Below are 26131 nucleotides of genomic sequence, written 5' to 3'. Positions count from 1 at the left end.
ATTCAAAATTTAATATGAAAAAACAAATCAATCTATATTAAAAATCTCACTATAATTATAAAAAGGTAAATTAATACAAAGTTACAATTTAAATAAAAAAATATATAATACAATTAGAAATATAAAAAAATCCAAAATTGCAATTTTAATATTAAATAATAATATCCCTAAATTCATGTTCTAAAGAGTAGGGTGGGAAAATTTAATGTAAAAAGAATACAAAAGGATTAAGACCTATGACCTTTAAGATAATAAGCATAACACCTACCAACAAGGCTAACTCATACTTTAGTGTTTTTAATGTGTATTAAATACTCATATCAAAACTCTATAGTACATATACCTACTAACAAGGCTAACTCATACTTTAGTGTTTTTAATGTGTGTTAAATACTTATATCAAAACTCTATAGTACATATAAAGGTAGTGGGGTACGATGGTAACCCCTTTTAAGCGTGGACCTAGCCTGTCTTTAGCCAGGGTCAGGCCTGAGGTTGACAGAACATTGAAGATGAGAAGTGACTGTTTTGTACCATTAGAATGAAGTTTTTTAGAGGGCATATGATTTCTTAAAGAGAAAGTGCCATGTTTTTTAAACTCATATGCAAAGAGTTTTACACAATAAACACACTTCACTTTAACAACTTTATCTTCGACATTTAAGATCTTTTCAAAGTGATCCCAAACTTGGAATTTATACTCAACCTCGGAATTTATACTCAACCTCTTTCATCTTCTTTGCAGGAAAAACTTGAGGCCGGAGTCACCATTGGTTGCTAAGTAGTTACGTTGTCTTAGTACCATGGGCTTCCACTCCATGTTCTTCCTTAGTTGAGGTTTGAGGATGCCCCAAATACACTGATGTTTTCCATCTATAAAGATGGATATCAGTATTCAATAAAGAAAATAACAAAACTCACATTCAGAATATATTTTCATAAGAAAGTCAAACATCGACTTGACTCGGATTTCCCATGTATGGAGAGAAGGGAATAAATGTGCATACAAGCTCGCCAACATCGGACAATCTAGTGCTTGGGGGACGTCGATTTTCGAGGACCCACCTGATCAACTCTTAGACCTCTTAAATGCGGACGCTGGACGTGCCTCGACTCGTAGGATTACTTAATGGGGCCTTCGCCCCCTCCTTTGTACCAAAAAAAAAAAAGAGAAAGTCAAACATCAAAAACTTTCCCAATACATATTCAACCATAATATATTCATGCATTTTAAGCACATAAATCACAAAAGCAAAATATATTTTCATCATTTGTTGTGAACATTTCAAATGGCCATATTATCCAACAATCCAAATTACTTACAAGCGTCAACATAATATATTCATGCATTTTAAGAACAAAAATCACAAAATTCGAATATATTTTCATCATTTTTGTGAACATTTCAAATGACCATTTTATCCAACAATCCAACATATTCACAAGGTTCCACAGAATATATCGATGCATTTTAAGCACAAGAATCACAAATTCATAATATATTTACATCATTTTTGTAACAACATTTCAAATGACGAAATATCCATGAATATAAATTACAAAATCATAATTTCAAAATCGTTAAGGGTCCTCGATCCATAAACATAAATTTATAATCAGTAATATAATAAAATTATCATATTATAATTTTTGCAAATTCTCAAAATTAAGGGATTTAATGATTTAGGACTCATGTACAACATACCAATGAATGAAATCCGGGCTTCCCCCAAAAATAAACCATATGAAATATGAACATGTGAATAATATTTCACACTGAAATGCTATCGGTATATAAAATAATCAAGTAATCAACGTATACAAGTATACAACACACTATATCACAATAAAATGAATAAATGAAAAATAAAATTAGGGTTTTCAATTTACTTTGTTTCTCCAAAAAGATCGCGGGAGAACAAGGGACTTGTTCTATACTTATATCACCTCTGACCGTCCCACCTTCTGATGCATGTCACCACGGGACCACCAAACATGGGTCATCGTAGAAGGGAGTCGAGAACTAAGAGTCTCAAAGAACTGAGAGGAGAGACTATGAGTAAGAGACCCGAGAGTGGACAAGTGACTAAGAGAAATTAGAGAAGAGAGACACAGAGTAAGAGACTACGCAAATGAGGAAATGATCTAGGACTGCTACTTAGATACAAACAGGCACACACACAAAAGATATACGACGTCGTATAGAGATATACGTACCTAAACCGTATATATATTTTGGATATTAGGGTGGGTAGGATATATGCATTTTTATATCTCCCCACCCAAAGTACTAAATCTATGATGTAATTGGCTTTGGGTTGAATTTCACATTGTCAGGTTTAGATATTCACACAAGGCATGGTTTCATGTTTTGGGTCGCTCAAAAAATTCGGATGGATCAAGTTGTGCAGAGGCCTAATAATGACAAGGTAATCACAATATGGCAAATTATACTGTGCACCACGGTGCACATAGCAATGTGCACCACGTACCTAAACGACGTCGCTTTGAGCATTGTAAATTAATCATCCGTTTTTTTTTTGAAATCACGTTTCCCGTTTCGGCCGGTCTCTGTATTTATGTTAATATTCTGTGTATTCCAGGCAATAATTCTGTGTATTATAGGCAACCGTTCTGTGTATTATAGGCAACCGTTATGTGTATTCATGTTAGTAACACATGTTGTGATTTCATGTTAGTAACACATGTTGTGATGTGTTTGTGCATTCGAATGTTTAGGAGGATGAGTTCTGTGTATTTTGTGTAAATATTATGTGTATTCATATTACTAACACAAGTTGTGATGTGTTTGTGCATTTGAATGTTAGGAGGATGAGTTCTGTGTATTTTGCGTCAATATTCTGTGTATTATGGGCAAACATTCTGTGTATTCTAGGCAAACGTTCTGTGTATTCTATATAATGATTATGTGTATTATAGATAATGAATTCCTTGGAGTCATTCGCGTCCACTAACATCTGTGTATTTTGTGTCAATATTCTGTGTATTCTGGGCAAACATTCTGTGTATTCTAGGCAAACGTTCTGTGTATTATAGATAATGATTATGTGTATTATAGATAATGAATTCCCTGAGTCATTCGCGTCCGCGTCTACTAACATCAAAACGACGTCGTTTTACGTACGTGGTGCAGGGTATAACGATTGTCACAATATAGTAGAAGGAAGAGTAAAAGAAAGTAACAATCTCAAATTACTACAATAATAAGTATGTTCTCTCTTCAATAATAATAATAATGACAACGACGATGGCTACGATGACCACACACATCTTTAATTATGAAACTCAATTATTCCGTATGAAAAAAAAAGAAAAAAAAAAAAGAAGGGTAACATTTTGAGACTTCACCCACCCCGTCCATCACAATTATTTAGGAAATTAAACAAATAACACTTTTTTTAATGATGTAATCATTTGGACAATGCTCTGTAATAGGAAAACGCTATATATACTACTCGGTATTTTTTAATTTCTCTGCTGTAACTACTAACTAACGAGCAGGCTAGCAGTAGCGAGTAGCGACAAAAGCATAGCAGTACAAATTTGTTATCAATGCTCTTTTCTTAATCCCTTCTTTTTCCTCAAAATCTCAACAATACCCAACACCCAACCCAAGCAGTAGGAGAAAAAAAATCATTTCCATCTCGATAGTGAATTTGTTGGCAATGGCAAAAACAGAGAGCGCAGAAGAAGAGGGGTTGGGTGTTACTCCTCTGCTTCCAAGATTGCTAGCCAGTGAAAGCCGACCCAACGTTGTACTTGTGCTAAGCACCTTAGTTGCAGTCGCTGGTTCTTTCGTTTTTGGTTGTGCTGTGAGTATTACAATTGTTGTTTTATCCAGTTTCTTTTCTCGTCTTTGTGTAGATATATTTGCATATTTCAACAAGTTAGCAGAGGTCAACGCCTGTTCTTTTTTTGCTTTGCAAGACCAAAAAGAAAAGAAACAACTTGAAAATTTTCTTCCTAGATTCATGTGTTTTCTGCTAACGAACATTTTTAAGAATGATTTTTATTTTTTTGGCTGAGTAGGCACTTTGTTTATCATTACTGTTTTTTATGCCCAATTACAGGTGGGATTTTCTTCACCAGCTCAGTCTGGGATAATAGATGATCTAGGCCTCTCTTTGGCTGAGGTGAGCCCAATATTTACTAGCAAATGTTGGAAATTTTAGCTAAAATGACAATTTTAAGTGGTTTTTATGTGTGGTACAAATATATGTGGGGTCCACTTTCGATTTGAATCGGGTTAAAGTAGATTTGAGTTCTTCATAGTGAGGAAGAAATTGATATATTATACACCCATTTGAATTGAAAAATGGAGATGGGAAGGTAGCCTTTGTCCCACATTGGTAAGGGATGTGGGCTTGCACTAGTATATATACAATCCCTTCTAAAGGGGGGTTGAATTGGGCAAATTATACTGTGCACTACGGTGCACATAGCAATGTGCACCATGTACCGCGACGTTGTTTTGGACACTATAAAACTAATCGTCCGTTTTTTTGTGTTTGTGCATTTGAATGTTTAGGAGGATGAGTTCTGTGTATTTGGTTGTGATGTGTTTGTGCATTCGAATGTTAGGAGGATGAGTTCTGTGTATTTTGTGTCAATATTCTGTGTATTCATGTTATTAACACAGGTTGTGATGTGTTTGTGCATTCGAATGTTAGAAGGATGAGTTCGGTGTATTTTGCGTCAATATTCTGTGTATTATGGGCAAACATTCTGTGTATTCTAGGCAAACGTTCCGTCTATTCTATATAATGATTATGTGTATTATAGATAATGAATTCCTTGGAGTCATTCGCGTCCACTAACATCTGTGTATTTTGTGTCAATATTCTGTGTATTCATGTTATTAACACCGGTTGTGATGTGTTTGTGCATTCGAATGTTAGAAGGATGAGTTCGGTGTATTTTGCGTCAATATTCTGTGTATTATGGGCAAACATTCTGTGTATTCTAGGCAAACGTTCCGTCTATTCTATATAATGATTATGTGTATTATAGATAATGAATTCCTTGGAGTCATTCGCGTCCACTAACATCTGTGTATTTTGTGTCAATATTCTGTGTATTCATGTTATTAACACCGGTTGTGATGTGTTTGTGCATTCGAATGTTAGAAGGATGAGTTCGGTGTATTTTGCGTCAATATTCTGTGTATTATGGGCAAACATTCTGTGTATTCTAGGCAAACGTTCCGTCTATTCTATATAATGATTATGTGTATTATAGATAATGAATTCCTTGGAGTCATTCGCGTCCACTAACATCTGTGTATTTTGTGTCAATATTCTGTGTATTCATGTTATTAACACCGGTTGTGATGTGTTTGTGCATTCGAATGTTAGAAGGATGAGTTCGGTGTATTTTGCGTCAATATTCTGTGTATTATGGGCAAACATTCTGTGTATTCTAGGCAAACGTTCCGTCTATTCTATATAATGATTATGTGTATTATAGATAATGAATTCCTTGGAGTCATTCGCGTCCACTAACATCTGTGTATTTTGTGTCAATATTCTGTGTATTCATGTTATTAACACAGGTTGTGATGTGTTTGTGCATTCGAATGTTAGGAGGATGAGTTCTGTGTATTTTGTGTCAATATTCTGTGTATTCTAGGCAAACGTTCCGTGTATTCTATATAATGATTATGTGTATTATAGATAATGAATTCCCTGAGTCATTCACATCCGCGTCCACTAACACTGAAACGACGTCGTTTTACGTACGTGGTGCACATTGTTATGTGCACCGTGGTGCAGGGTATAACGATTGGTTGAATTGTATATTATAAATGCTCCCTCTTTGGTTAGATACTTTGCAAAAGTGAATGGTTGGTATTTCTTGGTATGAATTGAACCAGAATACTTTAAGATGCCCATGATATGGATGCCAAGGAATGCTTAATGTGAACTGTGAACCACTTTAGTCCATTTTAGAATAGTGAATAAAAATGCTTTCATGTGGATTTTTGTATGAGTGCTAATATATGTTAGAGTGTGATGCTCACTGTTAGGGAAAATATAACTTCCCAAGAATACCTATGTAGATAGGTATTTCTCAAATCTCGATCTAATGCTTGAGTCTCTTCTTTGCTTTTGGTCACTAAACAAATTATGTTCTTGTTCTTCTTTAAATGAAATTTCCTCTATTTGGTTTTCTTTGCATCATTTTTGATTGGCTATTTTTTGCAGTATTCCTTATTTGGTTCAATTTTAACAATTGGAGCAATGCTAGGCGCAATTGTGAGCGGCAAAATAGCAGATCTATTTGCAAGGAGAGGAGTATGTTCCAATTTTGTTTCTTAAACATCTAGGAATATATACATTGTTATAAGTTAGAGCTGAAGGTATTCGTGATTAGTTTTTATTGAATAATGCAGGCAATGGGGTTCTCAGAGTTATTTGGTCTTGTTGGATGGCTTGCAATTATATTTGGTCAGGTATTCTACCTCTTCATTCATTTAATGGTTTATGTTGGGCGGAGGCCGGTAAAGGGCCAAGTCCACCAATTGGTGGCTAGGGGATTGTCGGGTGGAGACTGGTGAAGGACGAAGTCCAGCACCCTGTCTCTCAAAAATATGATGGTGGTCTATAAGTAAATAAAGTTGCGCCTTCACTACGAGCTATAGCTTTTGGTGTAGTAGTAAGCGCTTGATCCTAACAGTTTAGTTTTTTATTGAGCATAAAGTTCTTGTCCTGATTGAAATGTCTTTTGACATATTTTTGAACTCAGAAAAGAAGAGAAGAGTTTGCATTACTTAATTTTGTGTGAAATGAATTTATAGTGCTACTTTTCCTATTCTTGACAGAATGCTTGGTGGCTGGACATTGGAAGGCTATTAATTGGATTTGGAATTGGTGTTCTTTCATATGTGGTAAATGCAATGTATTATCCAGTTTTTATTTTTTATTTTTATTTTGTTTTTTTAATTTTTAAACCTATTTTGGAGTAAGTAGAATTTCTCTTATGCATTTATATGCAGGTTCCTGTGTATGTAGCAGAAATAACACCTAAGAATCTCCGTGGTGCTTTTACAAATGTCAATCAGGTAACAAATACAATTCTGGATTTTTTATGTTCACGCTGAATTTCTAACTTTTGAGGCTAAAAAGTGTCATTGTTACTCCAGTTGATGATATGTTGTGGTGTATCAGTAACATATCTTGTTGGAGCCGTCATCGCGTGGCGCCCACTTGCTGTTATTGGTAATTTCTATTGACTCTGCTCTCCATTTTTTTGGGGTGACAAGGAAAACCTGTAGTCACTTACTCGATGGTGTGCACTGGGTAAACCTCACCTTGTGACCCTAGCTGGCAAAGGACCACAAAGAGGTAAACTAGCCTAGGTTGCCTATGGCTGACCGGCTCAAACCAAGAAGGTTGGGATTCGAACTCCTCGTGACCTTCTGGTTACAAGTTTGTATCCTTAGCTATCTTGGCTGGAGTTACCCCCAATTCTCCATATGAGTGTGTGTGTGTGTTTTTTTTTTCAAATGAGAGGAATGTTAGGCCTTTTTTAACATCATTCCAGGAATGCTTGCATCTATACTTCAGCTCTTGGGCTTGTTTTTCATTCCTGAATCTCCTAGATGGCTGGTAAGTTTAATGAAAAATTTAGGCAAATACAACTTCACAATATTTATATTTTTTTGTTTCTTTTCTTTTGTTTTTGTAAGTAGGTGTGTTATGGATGATATAGAAGAAAAAGCATGGGTTTAATTGAAACAATTTCGACAAAATATGAACTGCATTTTCTTGTCACTCGTATTGCTTTCAGCAACAACCGTGTAGCTGTTACAAGCTTATAATGTCTATTTTTTTTTTTTGGCAGGCTAAAAGTGGTAGGTGGAAAGAATGTGAAGCATCCTTAAAGCTCCTTAGGGGAGAGAATGTCAATATTTCAGAAGAAGCTTCTGAAATTCGAGTATTTTTCTAACTTGATTGTATTCGACGGATTGCATGTATCGATCATTGCTTTCTTATTCTGCTTGTGTGACTGAAAGTAGTAGCGCTTGTGTATATTTGGCAGGGCTATACAGAAACCCTTCAACAATTGTCCGAGTCTAATTTGATTGACTTGTTCCAAAGGAAATATGCTCATTCTCTCATTGTAAGGCCTTCTAATCGAGTTCAAGCATGTATGTTGTACCACGTTTATTTTCGTTTTTCTTCAGATGATTCATGAGCACATCATCCAGGTTGGAGTTGGCCTAATGGTACTTCAACAATTTGGAGGTGTAAATGCGATTGCCTATTATGCAAGCTCGATTTTTGAATCTGCAGGTAAGCAGTCGCCCCCGCTTAAGTGGAACTTAAGTTGACGAGAATTAGTGTGTTAATCCTTAAACCCTCACAGGTTTCTCGGGTAGGATAGGAACGATATCGATGGTGTTTGTACAGGTTTCCGTCTAAACTGTCTATTTCGTTAAGCTTCTTGCCCACCCACCATTTTTTGCTCTACCGATTTTCACATCATTTGGTGTCATCTTCAGGTCCCTATGACTGTTGTAGGAGTCCTCCTTATGGACAAGTCTGGAAGGCGTCCATTACTGATGGTATGATTCCAAAGGTGTTATTTTATATTTCTTTTTCGATTATTGGTTAAACTAGAGACTTGGCACAATAACTGTCCGCGGGCTGGTCAGCACCCGTCCCGCAGTGGGACGGGTTAGGACTACAAAAAGATTCGGCTTGCGAAAGAGCGGGCCTGACCCGCTAAGGCCCGTGACCTGCGCGGGCTGGTGGGGCGGGCTAGGGTTGTATGAACCCTAGTCCGTGGGCCGGACCGCAAAAGATTGCCAGCAATTTGGCTCGCGGTGGTGCGATTTAACCCACTTTGACATTACTAGCGGTAACAGGCCAAGTCCAGCAATTGATGGCTAGGGGGATTTATGGGCGGAGTCCAGTAAAGGGCCAAATCCAGTACCCTGCCTATCGAAAATATGATAGTTATATAAGAAAATAAAGCTGCGCCTTCACTATTGGCATAGTGGTAGGCGCTTGATCCTAACAATAACACGAGTCAGGACCGATTCTATGAACGCTGCAGATTTCTGCTTCAGGAACATGCTTGGCTTGCTTCCTTATCGGATTGTCATTCTTATTACAGGTGCATTGCTGTGACTAATCCATATACCATATCCTAATGTTCCATTATTTGGTCATGATATATTGTATTCTTCAAGTGCAGGATCTCATACAGTGGAAATATTGCCCAGTTTTGGCACTCGTTGGCATACTGGTAATGTGATTTCACTCCCTCGCTCTGCCAATTCTTAACAAACAAACTCGTTGTAAAGCAATTAATAAGAGAAGGTAAACACGTTGTCTATTCGTCTGTCTGTGATTCTGCTTTCAGGTTTTTACGGGATCTTTCTCGTTAGGAATGGGAGGAATCCCGTGGGTTTTAATGTCTGAGGTATGCATTTCACAAATATAATCTTCCAACTTTTCTGTGAAAAATGCAGAATGTTCATAACTATTATGGTCATTGAACTTGAACTAAATATGCATCATCTATGTTCATCATATTTGCGCTAACAATACTTCTTTCATATTGTTTGCTGCAGATATTCCCCATAAATTTGAAAGGCTTGGCAGGCAGCATTGTGACAGTGGTCAACTGGTTTGGTTCTTGGATTATCTCATACTCATTCAACTTCCTTATGCAATGGACTTCTCAAGGTATATATTGCACTTTTCATCATCATTCTCTCTCTTCCCATGATTCAAAAGTATATTGGAGAAGATCTCGAACTATTTATGAAAAGTCATTTGTACCCTTAAACTATAAAAAGCTTTATATTAACCCTAGGGCTGTCAAAGTGGGTCGAAGTCCGCAGGCTGTATATAAGATTTGTAATATTATTTGATAACTTATAAATATTATAATGTATTAATTCATAAAGTCCATGCTAGATTTTGTCTGGCTTGGTTGTGCTTGGGCCGGTTAGGGACCTGGCGCCCGAACCTGGGCAGATTTTGAGCTGGGCTTCGGACTATTTTTTATAGGACCTGAATTAGCCATTTATAAGCTGGCTTAGGTTTGGACTAAGTCCGGCCCAGGCCCAGTGAAGCCAAAGCCCGTTTTTTTTAGAACGATTCAGGGTTGATTCGACCTTGAACAGGCTGTGGGCCTGTGGCCACCTCTAGAAGAAAATGTTACTTTACTTTGTATTTAGAATTTGGGAAAATTTGTTTCAGGAACATTCTTCATATTTGCAAGTGTATGTGGTTTGACTGTCCTCTTCGTCGCGAAATTGGTCCCGGAGACCAAAGGACGGACCTTAGAAGAAATTCAGGCATCCATGAATTCATTTACAAGAGAAGAATGAGCTACTTATGCAATAAATTTATAGCACAGGTTTCTGTAATGAAAATGCAATAAATTTACAGCCTAAGTTTTTGTAATGTAAGCATAAACAGATCCTTATAAGATAATTCATGGCATACCACGTAGTGATGATAACTTCAATTTGCCTTGTAGATTTTCACATGAATCCACCTTATATAGATCAAGTTTTTGGGTAATAATGAATAATGTTTCAATTTTTCTTCCCATCTTCCATGAAAAACAAAATCCTTAGTCCAATCAAGGATTTTGTTTTCCTCAAAAATGAGGAACTCATTTTCCATTGGATATTCTAATGAACCAAACATAAGAAAAGAGCACTTTCCATGATTTTGAAGAAAACATTTTCCTTAGAAAAGATTTTCCTACCAACCAAACATGTTCTAAGTAGTAAAAAGTGAACTCCTAAACTAAATAAAACAAAAATTTAGTCATAAATTCTAAAATTCAAGTGCAATGCACTTTTGCATTTTTGCAACTGCAACTTTTAATACTAGATGTGCAATATATTTATACTAAATGTCCAAATAAACTTGAAAAATATTGAGAAGTGCATATTTTAGTGTTTAAGTTTGTATAGTAAAGTTGGTGATAATTATAAAAAATGTCTAACACATTTTTCAAATATGATACATATATACACTACTCAATGTTAGAAAATGCACTACACAAATATGCATCATTAGGTACGCATCACAAAAAGCACACCACTAGGTATGCAAATATACACCACACAGTGTATATATGTATGTATGTATGTAGTATACATATATACACTACTCAATGTTATAAAATGCACCACATAAATATGCATCATTAGGTACGCATCACAAAAAACACACCACTAGGTATGCAAATATATACCACACAATGGGTCATAATCAGGTGTGGCCGCCACTTAACGTGCGGTCAGTGCGGCCGCACCACTATGTGTACATATATACACTACTCAAGGTTAGAAGATGCACCACACAAATATGGATCATTAGGTACGCATCACCAAAAAACACACCACTAGGTATGCAAATACAACACACAGTGTTAGAAAATGCACCATTAGGGACAGAGGAGTTATGATGCGTTATTTTGGGTGTGTGGTGTGTTTTTGGTGTTTTTGTGTATTTTCATTGTGGTGCATTTTCTAACATTGAGTGGTGCGAACCGCACGGGAATGCGCGACCACATTTGAACAGATTTATATATATATATATATATATATATAGACCTTTTAAGTTTTAATACAAGTTACTTGCACACAAAGTTCTAGTTATTTACAAAAATGTCACATTGTTTTTCTTTTAAAATTACATATGATCTATTGATTTTCTCATATGGACGACTTAGATTAGTTCCTATTTCGCTCATGGGTGCCCCGTTTTGACTGGAGTATGTATGTATGTATGTACACTTGCGTTCATATGAGAACTTTGTATTAGGTGAGAACCTTCGAATTACTGCATGAGTGCACGTAGTCTACTCTCGGATATACCTGGATGAGGGTGGAGACCCTGAAGTAATTCCATATGCATTCATGTAGTAGATTGTATGTACTCATGTAGTTCTTACATTCTCACCTAAGACATGATTCTCATATGATCATCTATATAATATCGATTTGCGTTCATATGAGAATCATGCTTTAGGTGAAAATCTGCAAATTGACAGTAAACTTTCTATAATTTTTATTCAGTTTTTACCATTTTTAGTTCAAGTTTATTTTTTAATTTTTAAAATAACAATTTAATTATTTGCCATGCTTCTAGTTGATCCCTTCCTCTCATTCAAAGTACAAGTTCACTTTGGAACTTGGCAATCTTCTTTTACCTCCTATTTTCTATACCATTTTCTTACTTAGATCCAAAAATGGCCTGAGTCATCAAATCCGACTATATAACCACACACTAACATCTCTGGCTAATAGAGGAGAGGTTTGTTGTCGAGCAACATAACTGTGACTTCTCAAATGAGAGATCTCAAATTTAAATTTCAATGCATATTATTAACTTTTTGTGCTTCGGTCAATAATAGTAAAAAAGAAAAAACATCCCTCGCTAATAGATTATAGATCCCACTTTCTATCCATCCAAAATCACACAACAAAGTAAAGGATATACAGAAAAGCAAGAGTTGAACAGCCTATTGCTTTCCTTCTACTCCACCCTTATTATTTTACTATAGATGAAAGCACGCAATATCCTACCTAGAATTCAATTTTGCTTGCTTTCCAAATTCCAAGACAATGAACTTAGGTTGCCCCATCTGCATCGGCCTTTCCTTCCTGCGACGGCTTTTCCACTTCGTAGCAGAAAACGCATTCCACCTCTACCGCCTCGTCTTCTCTACTCTGCAAAATCAGGCTTCCAAAACCGTCACTCTCGGAAACTCCCCGCCGCCGCCGCCGTTGCCCGCCGCCGAGGTCGTCGGAGAGGATAATAAAAGAGGTGAAGAAGATACGATGATTGTTGTGCCCGAAAAGAGACCTCCGAAGAAGACGGTTAGCATAAACGAAAACGTTGAGGAAATTAGCAGTGGTAAGAAGTTAAAGCGAAGGAAGAAATCTAAGGAGAAGCTGTTGTCTTCCATGGAAGAAGAAGAACAAGCAGAGCCGCCAAAGCGTTTAAAATCAATTCTGAAGGTGAGCTCTAATGTAAATGACCAATTTAAATAAGTTTGTGGGGAAGTTCTTTGTGGCTCCAACTATTCTTATACCATGGACTAGGGTCCATCTCGCACATTAAACGATGTTGAATTGTGTATTTTTAATATTAGAATTATAAACTTTCAAAATTTAAATTGTGTTTTTAAGTCAAAACATATAACAACTATACTAAATTTTAAAAAGATTAAATCGTGTATTTTTAGTATTGAAATTGATTGTAGTATTTTTTTTTTTTTTGAAAATAAATTGATTGTAATATTTGAAAAGAACTTGTTACTACGAAACAAAGTAATCAATTACATATATGTTAACATTGTGTGTTCGTAATATACAAATATTGTAAATTTTTAAAAGGTACATTATGAACATCTAGTATGTAAATTGTGTATGGGTCTACGTTACAAGATAGACTCGGGTTCACAGAATAATTTGCTATCTCCTAATATGCCTCCTATCAAAATTAGAAAGGCCCATACAACTCACTAGTTTAGTAGGACAGTTTTTGGGAGCAAAACTCGGCAACAACCGTGTGAGGCGGACAAATTCCTTATGCGCACTTGTATTTTGCTCTATCTATTGAGCCATTAAGTTACCGTGATTTATATCCTCTCATATGCTCTGATTAATTAAAAAACAAAAGAAAAATAAAAAGTTTCTTCCAAAATTACCAATTTATTTCTTTTTTGGTATGACAGCACGTACTGGAAAGGAGACAAAAGGACTTTCCTAGTTGTGTGCATATTCATATTTAATTTATATGCTACTGTGCATTCTAAGAATGCTTGTGTATAGATGAAATTATCAGTTTTAAGCGGAGTTGTACATCAGTTTAATTTACTCCCTATTTTGATTATTATTAATTTTTTTTTTTTGAAAACGATTATTATTATTTAGGTCTATAAGATTATTTACTTTAGTTATTTTTTTTTATTCACTCAATCAATACATGTGAGATGATGAGAGTAATACTTCTAAGTGTACATTTCACATTTTTCTTTCAAAGTACTCCGTATTATGCTTTGATCAAAGATGAATTGAACTTAGAAATTGAATTTGTATCACTATAATAATACTTGGTATTATTACAATTGACTAAATTAAACTAGTATTTTATCTAGTACTTTTCCTTAATAAGTTAACTTATTAATTTTTGCTATATGAATTTTAAAAGTAAAGTGAATTAATTAAAAGTTTAGTAGAACGATTAAATTTAACAAATTAATTAAAGTTACATAATATTTATGTATTAATTACTCTTAATATATACTTTGTAGTACTTGTGCGTATAATTTCATAAAGGGCAATTGATAAAAGTCAAATACACTATTGTACCATAGAAAATAATGTAATTAGACACTTTAACTAAAAAACAAATGCAATTAAGTCTTCTAATCTTAAAATAATGCAATTCCTCCTAATTCTAGGTAAAACTATAGCGTTATGGTAACTTAGTAATTTTATAATAAGTGCAATCGAAGTAGAAAATCTTTTGGTATATATCTGTTGTGGTCTAGTGACACCCGATTGCACTCTCATATAAAAGGGGTAGGTTCTATCTTTAGTGGAGGTGATATTAACTCTTTATATTTCAATAAATTGATCAAGTAGTTATGAACATATATTGCATTATAACAGTGTCCAAAGTACTAAAAAATTACCTTTATTTTTTGAATCAATCATATGTGACATAAGTAAAGAATATTTTCCTTAATTTCTATCTCAAGGTTTCAAACGGTCATGATGGACGGTTAATGGTCACCACCACTTGAGAATTGCAGTGAAACCGCCAATTAAAGAGGGTGTGTTTAGTTCGCACATGAGAATTGGAATCGGTATGAGTATCAAATACGGATAATAGGTTTTAATGAAAGTATTTTGCATGTTTGGTAGTAGGGTGGAATGAGAATGATTATTAATAGTTGGGGAAGAAAGGAGGAAGGGAAATGAAACCCTTATTTCATTGGGGTATGAGTTTTTCAATTAATGGAGTATTTCAAACCCATAGTAATATTCTAAAAACCTATCAACAAAACAATAACAATCACTTTGATACCCATACCTTATGTCTAAACCCACCAACCAAACACACCCTTTGTATAATCGGTTTTAAAAAATAAAGATTTTGTATAATTAACCAATTTTGGTTGGAGTGAGTGAACCGTATACTCTTATTCCTTAAAAAAAGGTCGAAAGTTTAAAACCACCTCTTATATGGAATAACCAATATGACCAACATGTTGTCCCTTAGTTAGACTGACTTGGTGCAAACAGGGAATAATCTATGTATGGTATGAACTTAAATGTACTTCTTGTAATTAAAGTCTACTTAGAACATCTCGTGGTCTAAAAAAAAAAAGAAGAAAGAGCTAAAGTCATTATCATGAGTTAGTCCATTACCTCTCCACATTGCATTTAGAACATCTCCAATAGAGTTTTTGGGGTGATTTTTGAGGAGGTTGGATCCTTGGTGGAAGAGAGAGTGTGTTGGACTGTTGGAGAGAGAAGATTTGGGTTGCTGCAGGAGTGATGGTTTTTTTTTTCGCTGAAGTGGGCCCCACAAACTGAAACAAAAAAAAATGCCACTAGTGCACGTTAAGCGCACTAACAGCGCCCAATGGGCCCGTGTACTACACACGCTCACTGGGCGCGTTGAGGGTGGTCGCTATCTGACCACGCTCATTAATTGCTTTTTCTTTTTTCTTTTTCCTGTTTTCTTTTTTTTCTTTTTTCCTTCATTCCTCTTTCCTACTTGGATTCTAAAAATTTGTGTAAAATCTTGGGAAAAGCCACCTGTGGGCTGGTTGAAGCTCAATGTTGATGGAAGCTGTTCTGCGGATAGTGGACAAGCAGGGTGCGGTGGGGTGTTGCGGGATTATCAAGGGCATTGGAAGGGAGGGTTCATGTATAAGATAGGAACCTGTTCAGTTGCTGAAGTAGAGGAATGGGGGGTTCTCCAAGGCTTGTGCATGGCAAGTCGTCTAGGAGTACGCAAGTTGATTCTCGAATGTGATTCTAAAACCACAATTGACATTCTGCAGGGGAGTACCATACAAGGATGCAAACGCAACAACATCGCCACAAGGTGTATGGAGCTAATGCAGAAGTTTGAGGACATAAAGTTGGAGCACGTTTACCGTGAACAAAATCGAGCCGCGGATGTTTTGGCTAAGCAAGCACGTATAAACCAAACGGGTCTAACACTGATTGACGAAGTCCCGAATGGGCTGTGCAGTGTCGTCATGGAAGACAATTTGGGCGCAAGATTCACAAGACGGATCCCTGCCAATGGGGCGGGTAATGGCATTAGCTAGAGTCTTCTCGGGTGTCCCCCTCTCTCATAGATCGAAAAAAAAATTTTAACCGTTACTTTGGTATTTTTTTATTGTATTTTTTTTTTTGCTCCTTAATTTCGCAAAACAAAGAAACGGTCATTTTGACCGTTACTTTGGTATTTTTTTAAAATTGTATTTATTTTTTTTTTTTGCTCTTGAAAGGTTGAATCCATAACTCCAAGAGCCCTTCACACCCCAACTCGACAAAGGAGTCTCCCTCACTTTGAGAGGTTGTTCCCATACTGCCACTGGTGAGATTCGATCACTGGTCTGATCTTTGCTCCCAAACTTCACTCCTGTGACCAGTTGAGCTGCTCATACGAGCAAATTGTATTTATTATTAAATAATAATTATGTATTAAATTATAAAATATATTATTTGAGTTCAAATTTTATAATTTGTAATGTAGTCACGCATTATAATTAAATTAATAGAAAATTTTTATATTTGATGTTTTTTTTGAAAGCTACTGACTCTATTACATTGTAGTATCTGGAGTCACTATATGCCATCTGAGCACAAAGTGCTTGGCATATTTGATGTTTTTAATTAAACTATAAATTATTATAATTATTATTATAAATAAGAAATGATAAATTAATAAAATAATAGTAAATGATAGTTGGCGTGCGATGAATGGATTTGTAACTTCGAAAAAAGAATTGACTTTGAGTTACAAATCCTAAAATTGTTGGCTATTCAGGGGACTTCTTGAGCTGCTACTATGGCGAGAACGGGTTTTCACGTGCCAGCGAGGGAGGCCGGATTGGAACGGCTCCTTAGGGGGCCTTCCTAAGACATCGAACAACAGACTTAGAACTGTTACATACAGACAAGGGGAATCTAACTGTTTAATTAAAATAAAGGGTTGTAATGGCACTTGAAGATGCTAACACAATTCGTACTAAGGGTTTGAATCGCTCTCTTTCCATTATTATTGCATATGATTTTATTTTATCTTTCAATTTTCACAATCCCTTTTTTCTTATTCTTAGTTTTATAGTTAAATGTGTATACTAGATAAAATCACAAGAAATTTGAAAAAGGGAAAATGACAGTTTTTCCCCCTATTTTATGTGCTTATAGCACTTTTCCCCCCTGTGTTATTAAAGTGGCAGTTTTTCCCCCTAAAATGTTAAATTGACATTGTTACCCTTATAGGTATGGATGATCACGATTCGAATCGAACCTAACCAAACACTGTAGCAATCATACCGAAATAGTATGAACGGTTCTGGTTACGATTCATAACCGAAAAATAAAATTAAATAATTGTTGAACCGTGAACTGGAACTTAACCACAGTCATATATAGTAAAAATGATCAAACACTTATTTTGATAAATCAGTACGGTTCGGTTCCAATTTCGATTTTGAACCGCTAATCAAAACTTATTTATTTATTTATTTATTTTTATAATTTTATTTCTAATTTAAAAATAGTCTAAATTCAACAATTATTTTATTTTATTTTTTCGATTCTGAATCGTAACCGTAACCGTCTATACTATTTAAGTTCAATTGCTACAGTGTTCGATTAGGTTCGTATCGAACTGTGATCTTCCATATATATTAGTAATAATTGGTTGGAGAATAAAAATAAATGAAATGGTTATTTTTAAGGGCAAAAATGTCAATTTAATATTACAAGGGAGAAAACTACCACTTTTAAAATAACTGAGGGGGAAAAACTGCCACTTTAATAACACAGGGGGAAAAAGTGCTATAAGCACATAACATAGGGGGAAAAAGTGTCATTTTCCCTTTGAAAAATAAAAAACTCTTTATAGTTTTGCCTTATTCTTCATGTCTAGGATTATGCCCTAGATTATCATTAGATCTGAATAAGATGAAGAGGGAACCAAAAAATGAAATGTAAGATTCTAGAATTTTGAAGGAGACATTAAGAAGCGTAATTGGCCTAAAGTCTGCAGCCGTCTCGGGATTTTGTTTCTTCGGGATGAGGGAAATGAAAGCTTCCAGGAGACTGGTTGGAACCCTACCGGTAGTTAAGGCTTCGTTGACCAAGGAGGTGATCCGAACCCTCACCCCTTCCCAGAAAGTTTGGTAGAAAACTGCTTGAATCCCATTAGGACCAGGACTCCCAAACTTTTCCATACCCATCACTGCTTTCCGAACTTCCTCTTGATTCGCCCTTCGGGAGAACGACACCATTTGACCATGACTAAGCTTGGGACCCTTGATATCTGCTATTTTGTACAATTATTCACCCCTTATTTTAGTTGTTTTGAGGTTTATTTTCTGTATCCTAGTGGAATTGGGAATTGTTTGTGTGTTATATTGTCCAAGTGCTGATTTATCTACAAGGAACAACAAAGGAAGAATTTTGGAGCATTTTGGACAAGTTCTGGAAGAAAAGGGAATTACAAGGAAGAAAGGAAACAAGAATACAAATTGGAAAAGAATTGGAAGTTGCCTAATGGGCCAAGGCCCATCTATCTCCTATATATTCTACCTATTCTCTACAATTGAAAGAGGTTCCCTTACAGAGTTCTGAACCCTAGCTAGTTTTAGTTTATTCTCTTTATATTTCCCTAGCATAGTTTAGATTAGTTTCAGATTAGAATTATTTTATTTCAAGCTTGGAATCTTGGATTGAAGTTGGGTTTGTTCTTTATCAGTTAAGTTTCCCTTCCCTTTTATTTCTTATGATGTTTGTGGTTATTTATTCTTGCTTTGCTGTGTTTACTCCCATCATGCGGGAGTAATTCGTTTATGGGTTTGGATTAGGGGTCCATTGTTAATCTTGATGTTCGATTTATGATTAATTGCATAAAGGGATTGAATCTTTTACGTAGGGTTTATGTTGATTTGGGGATTTCTTTGCACTAGTTATTGGTTTGTGGCCAGAATTAATTGCTAGTCTAGGAGAGGAATTCATTACAACGATAGTTGGTTGAAGACCTCGAGCCTTACCAATTTCAACCTAATTTTCCTGCTATGAAAGTAGAGGTAATTTTGGGGGCTTACAATGCTTAGGTGCTTAAGGTTATGATTGATGCATCACAATAGTGAGGCAATTGTAGCCTAATTCTTGTTATTGATTACGAGAGTAGCTGACTTGAATTCTTCAGTGCATTGCCCATATATCTCTTGGTTAATTATTCTTTCCCTAATCCTGAGTTGGTTGGAACATCAAGATTACAATCCCCCTAATCTGGCCCATACCTTTATCATATAGTTTTCACCTTAATTAATTGCTTTCTTTTATTCCACATCATTCAGTCTCTGTTACTTGGATTCTATAAATTCATATACTCTAGTGCTTGGTAATTCACACAGTTTCGTGCCATAACACCAATCCTCAGCGGAACGACATTACACCCTTTTTACACTCATCATTTGTGCTCATCAACCCTCATAGGGAAGGTCAATGATATCATGTGCCGGAGTTCTCCTGTGGAAAAGATCAATAAAGAAGTTAGACATATGGTCCGAGATGTCATTGAAATCAGAATTCCACTCACCATTGATTTTAAGCATTCTAATTCTGGCTCGGTTACGTCGGATGAGGGTGGACTTGTGATAGAAAGCTGTGTTTCTGTCTCCGTCCTGCACCCACTGCCTTCTCGATTTTTGGAACCAAAGTAGTTCCTCTTCCACTAAAACTTGATCCAGTTCCGCAATTAATTTGTTTTCCAAAACCTGCAGGCCCTTCGAGGTAGGGTAGTACACAGATTTTTGGACACCCTTGATCCTAGCTTGAAGGTTCGCTTTCCTTTTGAAAATGTTGCCAAAAACATTTTTGTTCCACTCTTTGCTCTGACTGGTTACCTCGGTAATGGTACTCAAAAGGTCCAGATTAGGGTCATTCCAAAGAGTTTTGTAATCTTCCCGCTTCAATCAGGCCCCTTCAAAACGAAAGGGTCTATTTTCTTTAGGGGGGGGGGTCTCCTAGCAACACCAATGAATTTAATCAGATGGTGATCCGAGTGGGTTCTCGGTAGGATTGCAGATTTGGCCTCGGGAAAACTGGTTTGAGCATCCAAGTTCCAGAACACCCGATCCAATTTTTTACGAAGCACAGTCCGTCCACCTTCATGCCTATACTAGGAGTACCGCACTCCCATAGTACCTACGTCGAGCAGCGCACAGGCATTGTAGCCCTCTACAAATTTAGCACACCTACTCCAGTTGACTGTGGCACTGCCCCATTGCTCACTAGCATCCATAATATCATTAAAGTCTCCCATCATGATCCAGGGCCCTGCATTATTAATAGCGTAATCTCTACAATCACTCTAGAACATATCTTTAGCCAGAATGTTCGGCCTAACATAAGCGAACGAAATTCTAGTGACAACCGTGCCTAGGCCACTCACAATTCCATGAATAGTTTGGGAGGTGTGTCTAATGACTGAATAATAAAAAATACTAGACCTCCAAAAGAGCGCTAAACCTCCAGCAAAACCCAAGGGGTCCACAATAAAATGCTTATTGAAACCAAGCTTTTCAGCCATCTTCCGAATTTTACTAACATCCTTAGTTTTTGTTTCAAGGAAGCAAAAAGCCCCCACCTTCTGATCACTCATCATGAGTCTAGCGTGGTTCACTGTTTTATGGTTCCCCACACCCCTACAATTCCAACTGATGCAAATCATTTGGAATCCGCCCGCAACAAGGGAGAATTGTTACCGCCTCCCTTAGGCGCCGTCTGATTATCAATCCGAGAAACGTCCTTCGAAGAGGAGACCATATTACCACCTGCGAAGGGATTAGGAGGAGCGCCGGTGGTATTACCAAAAACGAAGATTTGGTATGAATTTGAGCTCCCCTTCGAGAAGAGTCCCGTAAGGCTTGAACTCGTCCCCGGGGTCACTGTTGTCTGTTTCTTGCCCTTATTATTCTTGCGGTGATTCCTTGGTTTAGGAGCACCTCTGGGCACAGTATCCTCATCTAGAAGCACAAGTGTCTCTTGTAAATTCTCTAAGTCCTGCAAATAAGCGAATGTATTAGAAACCGAGTAGTGTCAACTTGTTTACCCTTACCTGTAGATTTTGTGGAAGTTGACACTTGAACCGTAGAATTCCCAGCAGGGCGACCACCGCCCACTGTGTCTCCAGTTTTGGTGCTTTTGTGTGCAGCCTTAGTGCCATTGGAAGGGTATGTCGAGCTCTGTTTGGTTACCCGTTTCGTTTTGCCTGTCGATTTCGCCGACCCCCTCTCCGACCCTTTCGACTTGCGATTAACGATCATCCAAGCGCCATTTTTGGCGATGGGCGTAGGAGCCTGAATTTCTTCCACCTGCATATGTTCTGTCGTTCTTTCTGCTTGCGAAGTTTCCTGTGTCGTATTAGAGGCGCTATGTTTCTTTGGACACATTCCAGATCGATGTCCAACCTCTCCACAATCAAAGTAGATAGCGTGAAGGCCTTCAAACTCCACGTGCCGGGGTTGATCATCAACCATCACCACTGCCACTAACGGCTTCGTCAGGTCGATCTCCACCGCCCCTCTCGTGAACTTACCCCTCTGAACGCCAACCGTGGTCATGTCGAGCTTCAGGGGTGTACCCACCATCGCCAAGATTTCCTTGATCGCATCCTCTCTAAAATATTCGATTGGGAGACCCGGGATCCAGACCCAAACAACCATCCTCTTCACCTTCGCCTTGGCGGCATCAAACTTCGGTTTCCACCTTTGAGCGACAACATACTGATCAAATAGTTTCCATGGTCCCTCCGTGAGCACACGCATGCAGTCTGACTGGAGTTGACATCTGATGATGAACCACCCCGAACCTACGTAAATGAAATCAACTTTACCTGTCAAGTTCCATAACCGGAGCAAACGTTGTTGGAAGAGAGTGAATGCCACGGGCTTTCCCAGAAATTTCACCAAAAGTGCGTTTCTCCATGGCTTCATAAGATCTTCTTTGACCTTCTTGGAGAACCTCACCACCGGAATCCCATCCTCTCTTTCGCTGGGCTCCTCTTCGTTGTCGGAATCAACAACGATGTCTTCTTCAAACCAATTCGCATTCTCCAATTGCACCGGAACCTCCTCTACGAAGGAGGGAGAATCCGCCACAACTTCTACGAACGAACGTTTGAGATGTTTGAATCTTTTCACAGTTCTTGGACCACCTTCTGTTCCCCCAACTGGTCCTCTGTCGGCGATCGGCGGAGGCACCGCCTCAGGCTCCATGCCGGAACCAGCCGACGCGAGAAACTTACCAACTTTAGCCGAGTAACCCTAGAGACGTTGAGACCATACAGAAGGAAAGCTTTCGAAGTCGCAATCACCAAAACTAAACTGGTTGTGAGTGTTATTTACCTATTATAATATATTAAAGGATTAATATTTGATGCACTGCCGGTGTATAGATGCTATACACCGGCGGTGAATAAGAAGGTGCCACATCATCTAAAAATAAATTAATATTGACCGGGTCCTTTTTTGCAAAATACTTAAGACTTTATTTTATTAGGAAACTTTGTATTTCTTATTAACAAAATATATCACTTTCCTAAACATATTAATTACTTAACTATTATCTATCTAATTTCCTAAACATTTTTATTAGATACGTTATATATATATATATATATATATATATATAGTATATATAATATATATATATATATATATATAGATTTTGGTTCAAATGCGGCCGTGCTCTCCCGTGCGGCCGTGCGGTCACACACCACTCAATGTTAAGAAACACACCAAAATGAAACACAATGAAACACACCACAATATTAAGAAACACACCACAGTGCATATTTGTGTGGTGTGTTTCTTAACATTGAGTGGTGTATTTCGTAACATTGAGTGGTGTGAACCGCACGGCCGCACGGGAAGGCACGGCCACACCTGAACATGACCCTATATATATATATATATATATATTATATATATATATATATATATTATTTATTTTTATGTCGTCTGTATTGTACACATATAGTCTATACACTCCTAAACATTTTTAGTAGAATATATATATGTGTATACACTCCTAAACATTTTTAGTAGATTGTATATATTTGTGTACAGACGACATAAATGTAGTGAAATATATATATATATATATATATATATATATATATATATATATAACGTATCTAATAAAAATGTTTAGGAAATTAGATAGATAATAGTTAAGTAATTAATATGTTTAGGAAAGTGATATATTTTGTTAATAAGAAATACAAAGTTTCCTAATAAAATAAAGTCTTAAGTATTTTGCAAAAAAGGACCCGGTCAATATTAATTTATTTTTAAATGATGTGGCACCTTCTTATTCACCGCCGGTGTATAGCATCTATACACCGGCGGTGCATCAAATATTAATCCTATATTAAATTAAACATTTGAAGAGAATTCAAATTTATTTTAACCCGACCCAAATCATTGGAAAGTGGAAACACGGTCCTCTGTTTTATAACTTTATTTCGAAATCTAATAAATCAGGTTGAGTGTGATTATTATCACTTATTAGTTATTACATTTTGATTTCTTCTTCTTTTTGTTTTTTTTTTTGAGAATAACATTTTGATTTCTTATTATATATGATATAAAATAATATAGTATTGATGATGTGATAATGACGTTAAGTAGTGTATGATGCGGTAAGAATGTCTTGCAAGTAAGTCATATAATGTAGCTTACCAATCTTTGTCAGTCTATTCCTTGGCTTGAAATTGGTTCAACCACCGCGGACCAAATATTGTAGTCTCGTGGCGTGATCGCCGCTCATATCCTCCGTGGAATCGTCTCTTTCACCGCTCAAAACCTCTGCACAGCGGTTGCTCACTGAGTGCCACAAATTTAGTATGCATTTCGTTTCTAGTCTAGGAAGAAAAAAACCAATGGATTGGATCGAGCAGAAACCAAAAACTGCAGGACAACGCATATACAATTATCTATCGAACAATATAATAAATGTATACAATTAATACCAATAACGTTCTTTAAGAATAATAGTTTTGCCAAGTTTAGTCTAAACTTTTAAATTTGATCACTCGTAATCCGACTTTTAAATTGTTACTTACATGTTCCTCTTGTAAGGATCACTCATGGTTAAGTTGAACCATTAATATAACAATTTTAAAGTCAAAAGACCACGAAGGTCAATTTCAAAATTTATGACTAAACCTAACAAAATAATTATACTCGAGAACCCATAATGATATTATATATATATATATATATATATATATGCAAATATCACTATAATAAATCAATAATCTACCAAGACTAGTGACAATTGACTTGTTTGTGCTTCTGCAGGTGGAGAAAATAATTATGAACAAATACTGCATTATAACAAAGTGAGTAGTTCTCAGAGAAAAAATCAATAATGCACTTTTACATGTAGCACTAAATAGTGACTAGTGAGGAAAAAAATGAAACAAATGAAGAACTTGATAATAACTTGAAAATAATTTCCTTTCCTTCACCACCCACACAAAATTAAAGAATATAAACTCCAGCCCATATTCGATCGCCAAGATCTTTTAAAATTAGATTCTCCCAATTCACATGAGAATCTCCGATCTTGGACTCTAATTAATCTTCCTCCTCCATCAATGGAGCTGGAATTTAGATTTTTTTTTAACGGCAAAAAAAAAAAAGAATATCTACATTTTCCAATCGATCTAATACGGAAAAATTGATTTTACGACGACAATGCAGCAATGCCGCCCCTTCTCATCATCTGCTTGAACTCGGCGAAGTCGACCATCCCATCGCCGTCGGTGTCGACCTTGACGATCATCTTCTTGCAATCCTCCAAGGAGCGGCCCTGCTTGAGCCCTAGCGAGGAGAGAACCGATTTGAGCTCCTCGACGGAGATGAAGCCGTCGCCGTTGATGTCGAAGACGTTGAAGGCTTCCCGCATGTCCTCCTCCTCGTCCCGCTCGTCCATGATGGACTGGTACAGCGCCCCGAACTCGTCGATGTCCACGCGCCCGTCGCCGTTGATGTCGATCTTCTCGATCATGGCCACCAGATCCGCGTCGGGGATGTATATCCCCATGTTCTCCAATGAATCGCTCAGCTCCGCCTTCGTGATGTGCCCGTCGCCGTTGCGGTCGAACATCTCGAAGACGCGTGACAGCTCCTCGCGGTCCATTCGCGGGTGTCGAGAAGGCGGGGGCGATTTGGTAATTGCGGTGGGTTGGTGGTACCAAGAAGCTGGGAGGAGGGGCCGGAGCTTCTTGGGAACCAAGCGGAGGAGGAATGCGTTGAGGAGAGTGTGAAGGAAGAAGAGCCTTAGCAAAAGGGTTGGCATTATATAATGGCCAAATCTTTTGGATGAGAAAATTTGGGAGACAAACTCGGAGGGTCACTCCTTTATATATTGGTGGAGGACAACACTATTTTATTTAGCTACAACTTTTTTTCCATTATTATTATTTGGGTGTAAACCAACGTATCTATTTTTATCAAATACAATAACTAATCATTTCGTTGACATCAATCAAGGATGTGTGCTCGCTTACAGATTCAAGGTTGCTCTATACGAAAAATCAATGAAAACGTTTAGTTAAGCTGGTATGGATGAGTCATTTCCCCTCAACCATACGCCATGTTATCTTTTATTAGTTTCATTTACCTAACCAAAATTACAAAAATTAGTATATACAATTTTTAAATAACAAATAAGGCAACTTGAACCAAAATTTGTTAGGCAATAAATTTTTTTTATTCATTAATTATTATTGTGAATTAGTTGACTCCATTATATGTTTTTTTTTTTTTAAAGAATCTACGTATTAATTATTATTGT

The 26131-nt window shown here is 36.7% G+C and overlaps 2 protein-coding genes and 1 long non-coding RNA gene across 4 annotated transcripts; 1 reads left to right on the top strand and 2 right to left on the bottom strand.

The window, feature by feature from the left end:
- Nucleotides 1–544: 544 nt before the first annotated feature.
- On the bottom strand, nucleotides 545–2096 carry LOC116031379. Its single transcript, XR_004100583.1, has 2 exons — nucleotides 1891–2096; nucleotides 545–1148 (listed from the first exon to the last, which is right to left on the bottom strand). It is a non-coding gene; the product is annotated as an uncharacterized LOC116031379 (long non-coding RNA).
- Nucleotides 2097–3567: 1471 nt separating this feature from the next.
- LOC116032664 (sugar transporter ERD6-like 5) lies at nucleotides 3568–10562 on the top strand. Of its 2 annotated transcripts, XM_031275338.1 has the most exons (18): nucleotides 3573–3833; nucleotides 4092–4154; nucleotides 6225–6314; nucleotides 6413–6472; nucleotides 6842–6907; nucleotides 7016–7081; nucleotides 7163–7238; nucleotides 7564–7628; nucleotides 7864–7956; nucleotides 8062–8142; nucleotides 8231–8315; nucleotides 8389–8432; nucleotides 8525–8587; nucleotides 9082–9141; nucleotides 9223–9273; nucleotides 9391–9450; nucleotides 9602–9716; nucleotides 10236–10562. In XM_031275338.1, exons 1-18 carry the CDS (start codon nucleotides 3687–3689, stop codon nucleotides 10364–10366), a joined length of 1416 nt encoding a protein of 471 aa, XP_031131198.1. In that variant the 5' UTR covers nucleotides 3573–3686; the 3' UTR covers nucleotides 10367–10562. The 2 variants fall into 2 exon arrangements, with proteins under 2 accessions (XP_031131199.1, XP_031131198.1); XM_031275339.1 differs by lacking the exon at nucleotides 10236–10562 and having other exon boundaries at nucleotides 3568–3833; nucleotides 9059–9141.
- A 14153-nt stretch (nucleotides 10563–24715) lies between these two features.
- Nucleotides 24716–25657, bottom strand: LOC116031845 (calmodulin-like protein 3). Its single transcript, XM_031274160.1, has one exon. It carries the CDS (start codon nucleotides 25631–25633, stop codon nucleotides 25019–25021), a length of 615 nt encoding a protein of 204 aa, XP_031130020.1. The 5' UTR covers nucleotides 25634–25657; the 3' UTR covers nucleotides 24716–25018.
- Nucleotides 25658–26131: the final 474 nt, after the last annotated feature.

The sequence above is a fragment of the Ipomoea triloba genome, chromosome 10 (assembly GCF_003576645.1).
Source record: "Ipomoea triloba cultivar NCNSP0323 chromosome 10, ASM357664v1".
Lineage (NCBI taxonomy): Eukaryota > Viridiplantae > Streptophyta > Magnoliopsida > Solanales > Convolvulaceae > Ipomoea > Ipomoea triloba.
This window is presented reverse-complemented; position numbering and strand designations above follow the sequence as displayed.

What these genes read in the sequence shown, in the direction of transcription:
- LOC116031845 (XM_031274160.1), bottom strand. Translation starts at nt 25,633, where the DNA reads ATGCCAACCCTTTTGCTAAGGCTCTTCTTCCTTCACACTCTCCTCAAC.
- LOC116032664 (XM_031275338.1), top strand. Translation starts at nt 3,687, where the DNA reads ATGGCAAAAACAGAGAGCGCAGAAGAAGAGGGGTTGGGTGTTACTCCT. An exon ending in TTGCAATTATATTTGGTCAG is followed by an intron (nt 6,473 to 6,841) that starts GTATTCTACCTC and finishes TATTCTTGACAG; the next exon opens with AATGCTTGGTGGCTGGACAT. An exon ending in CTGAATCTCCTAGATGGCTG is followed by an intron (nt 7,629 to 7,863) that starts GTAAGTTTAATG and finishes TTTTTTTGGCAG; the next exon opens with GCTAAAAGTGGTAGGTGGAA.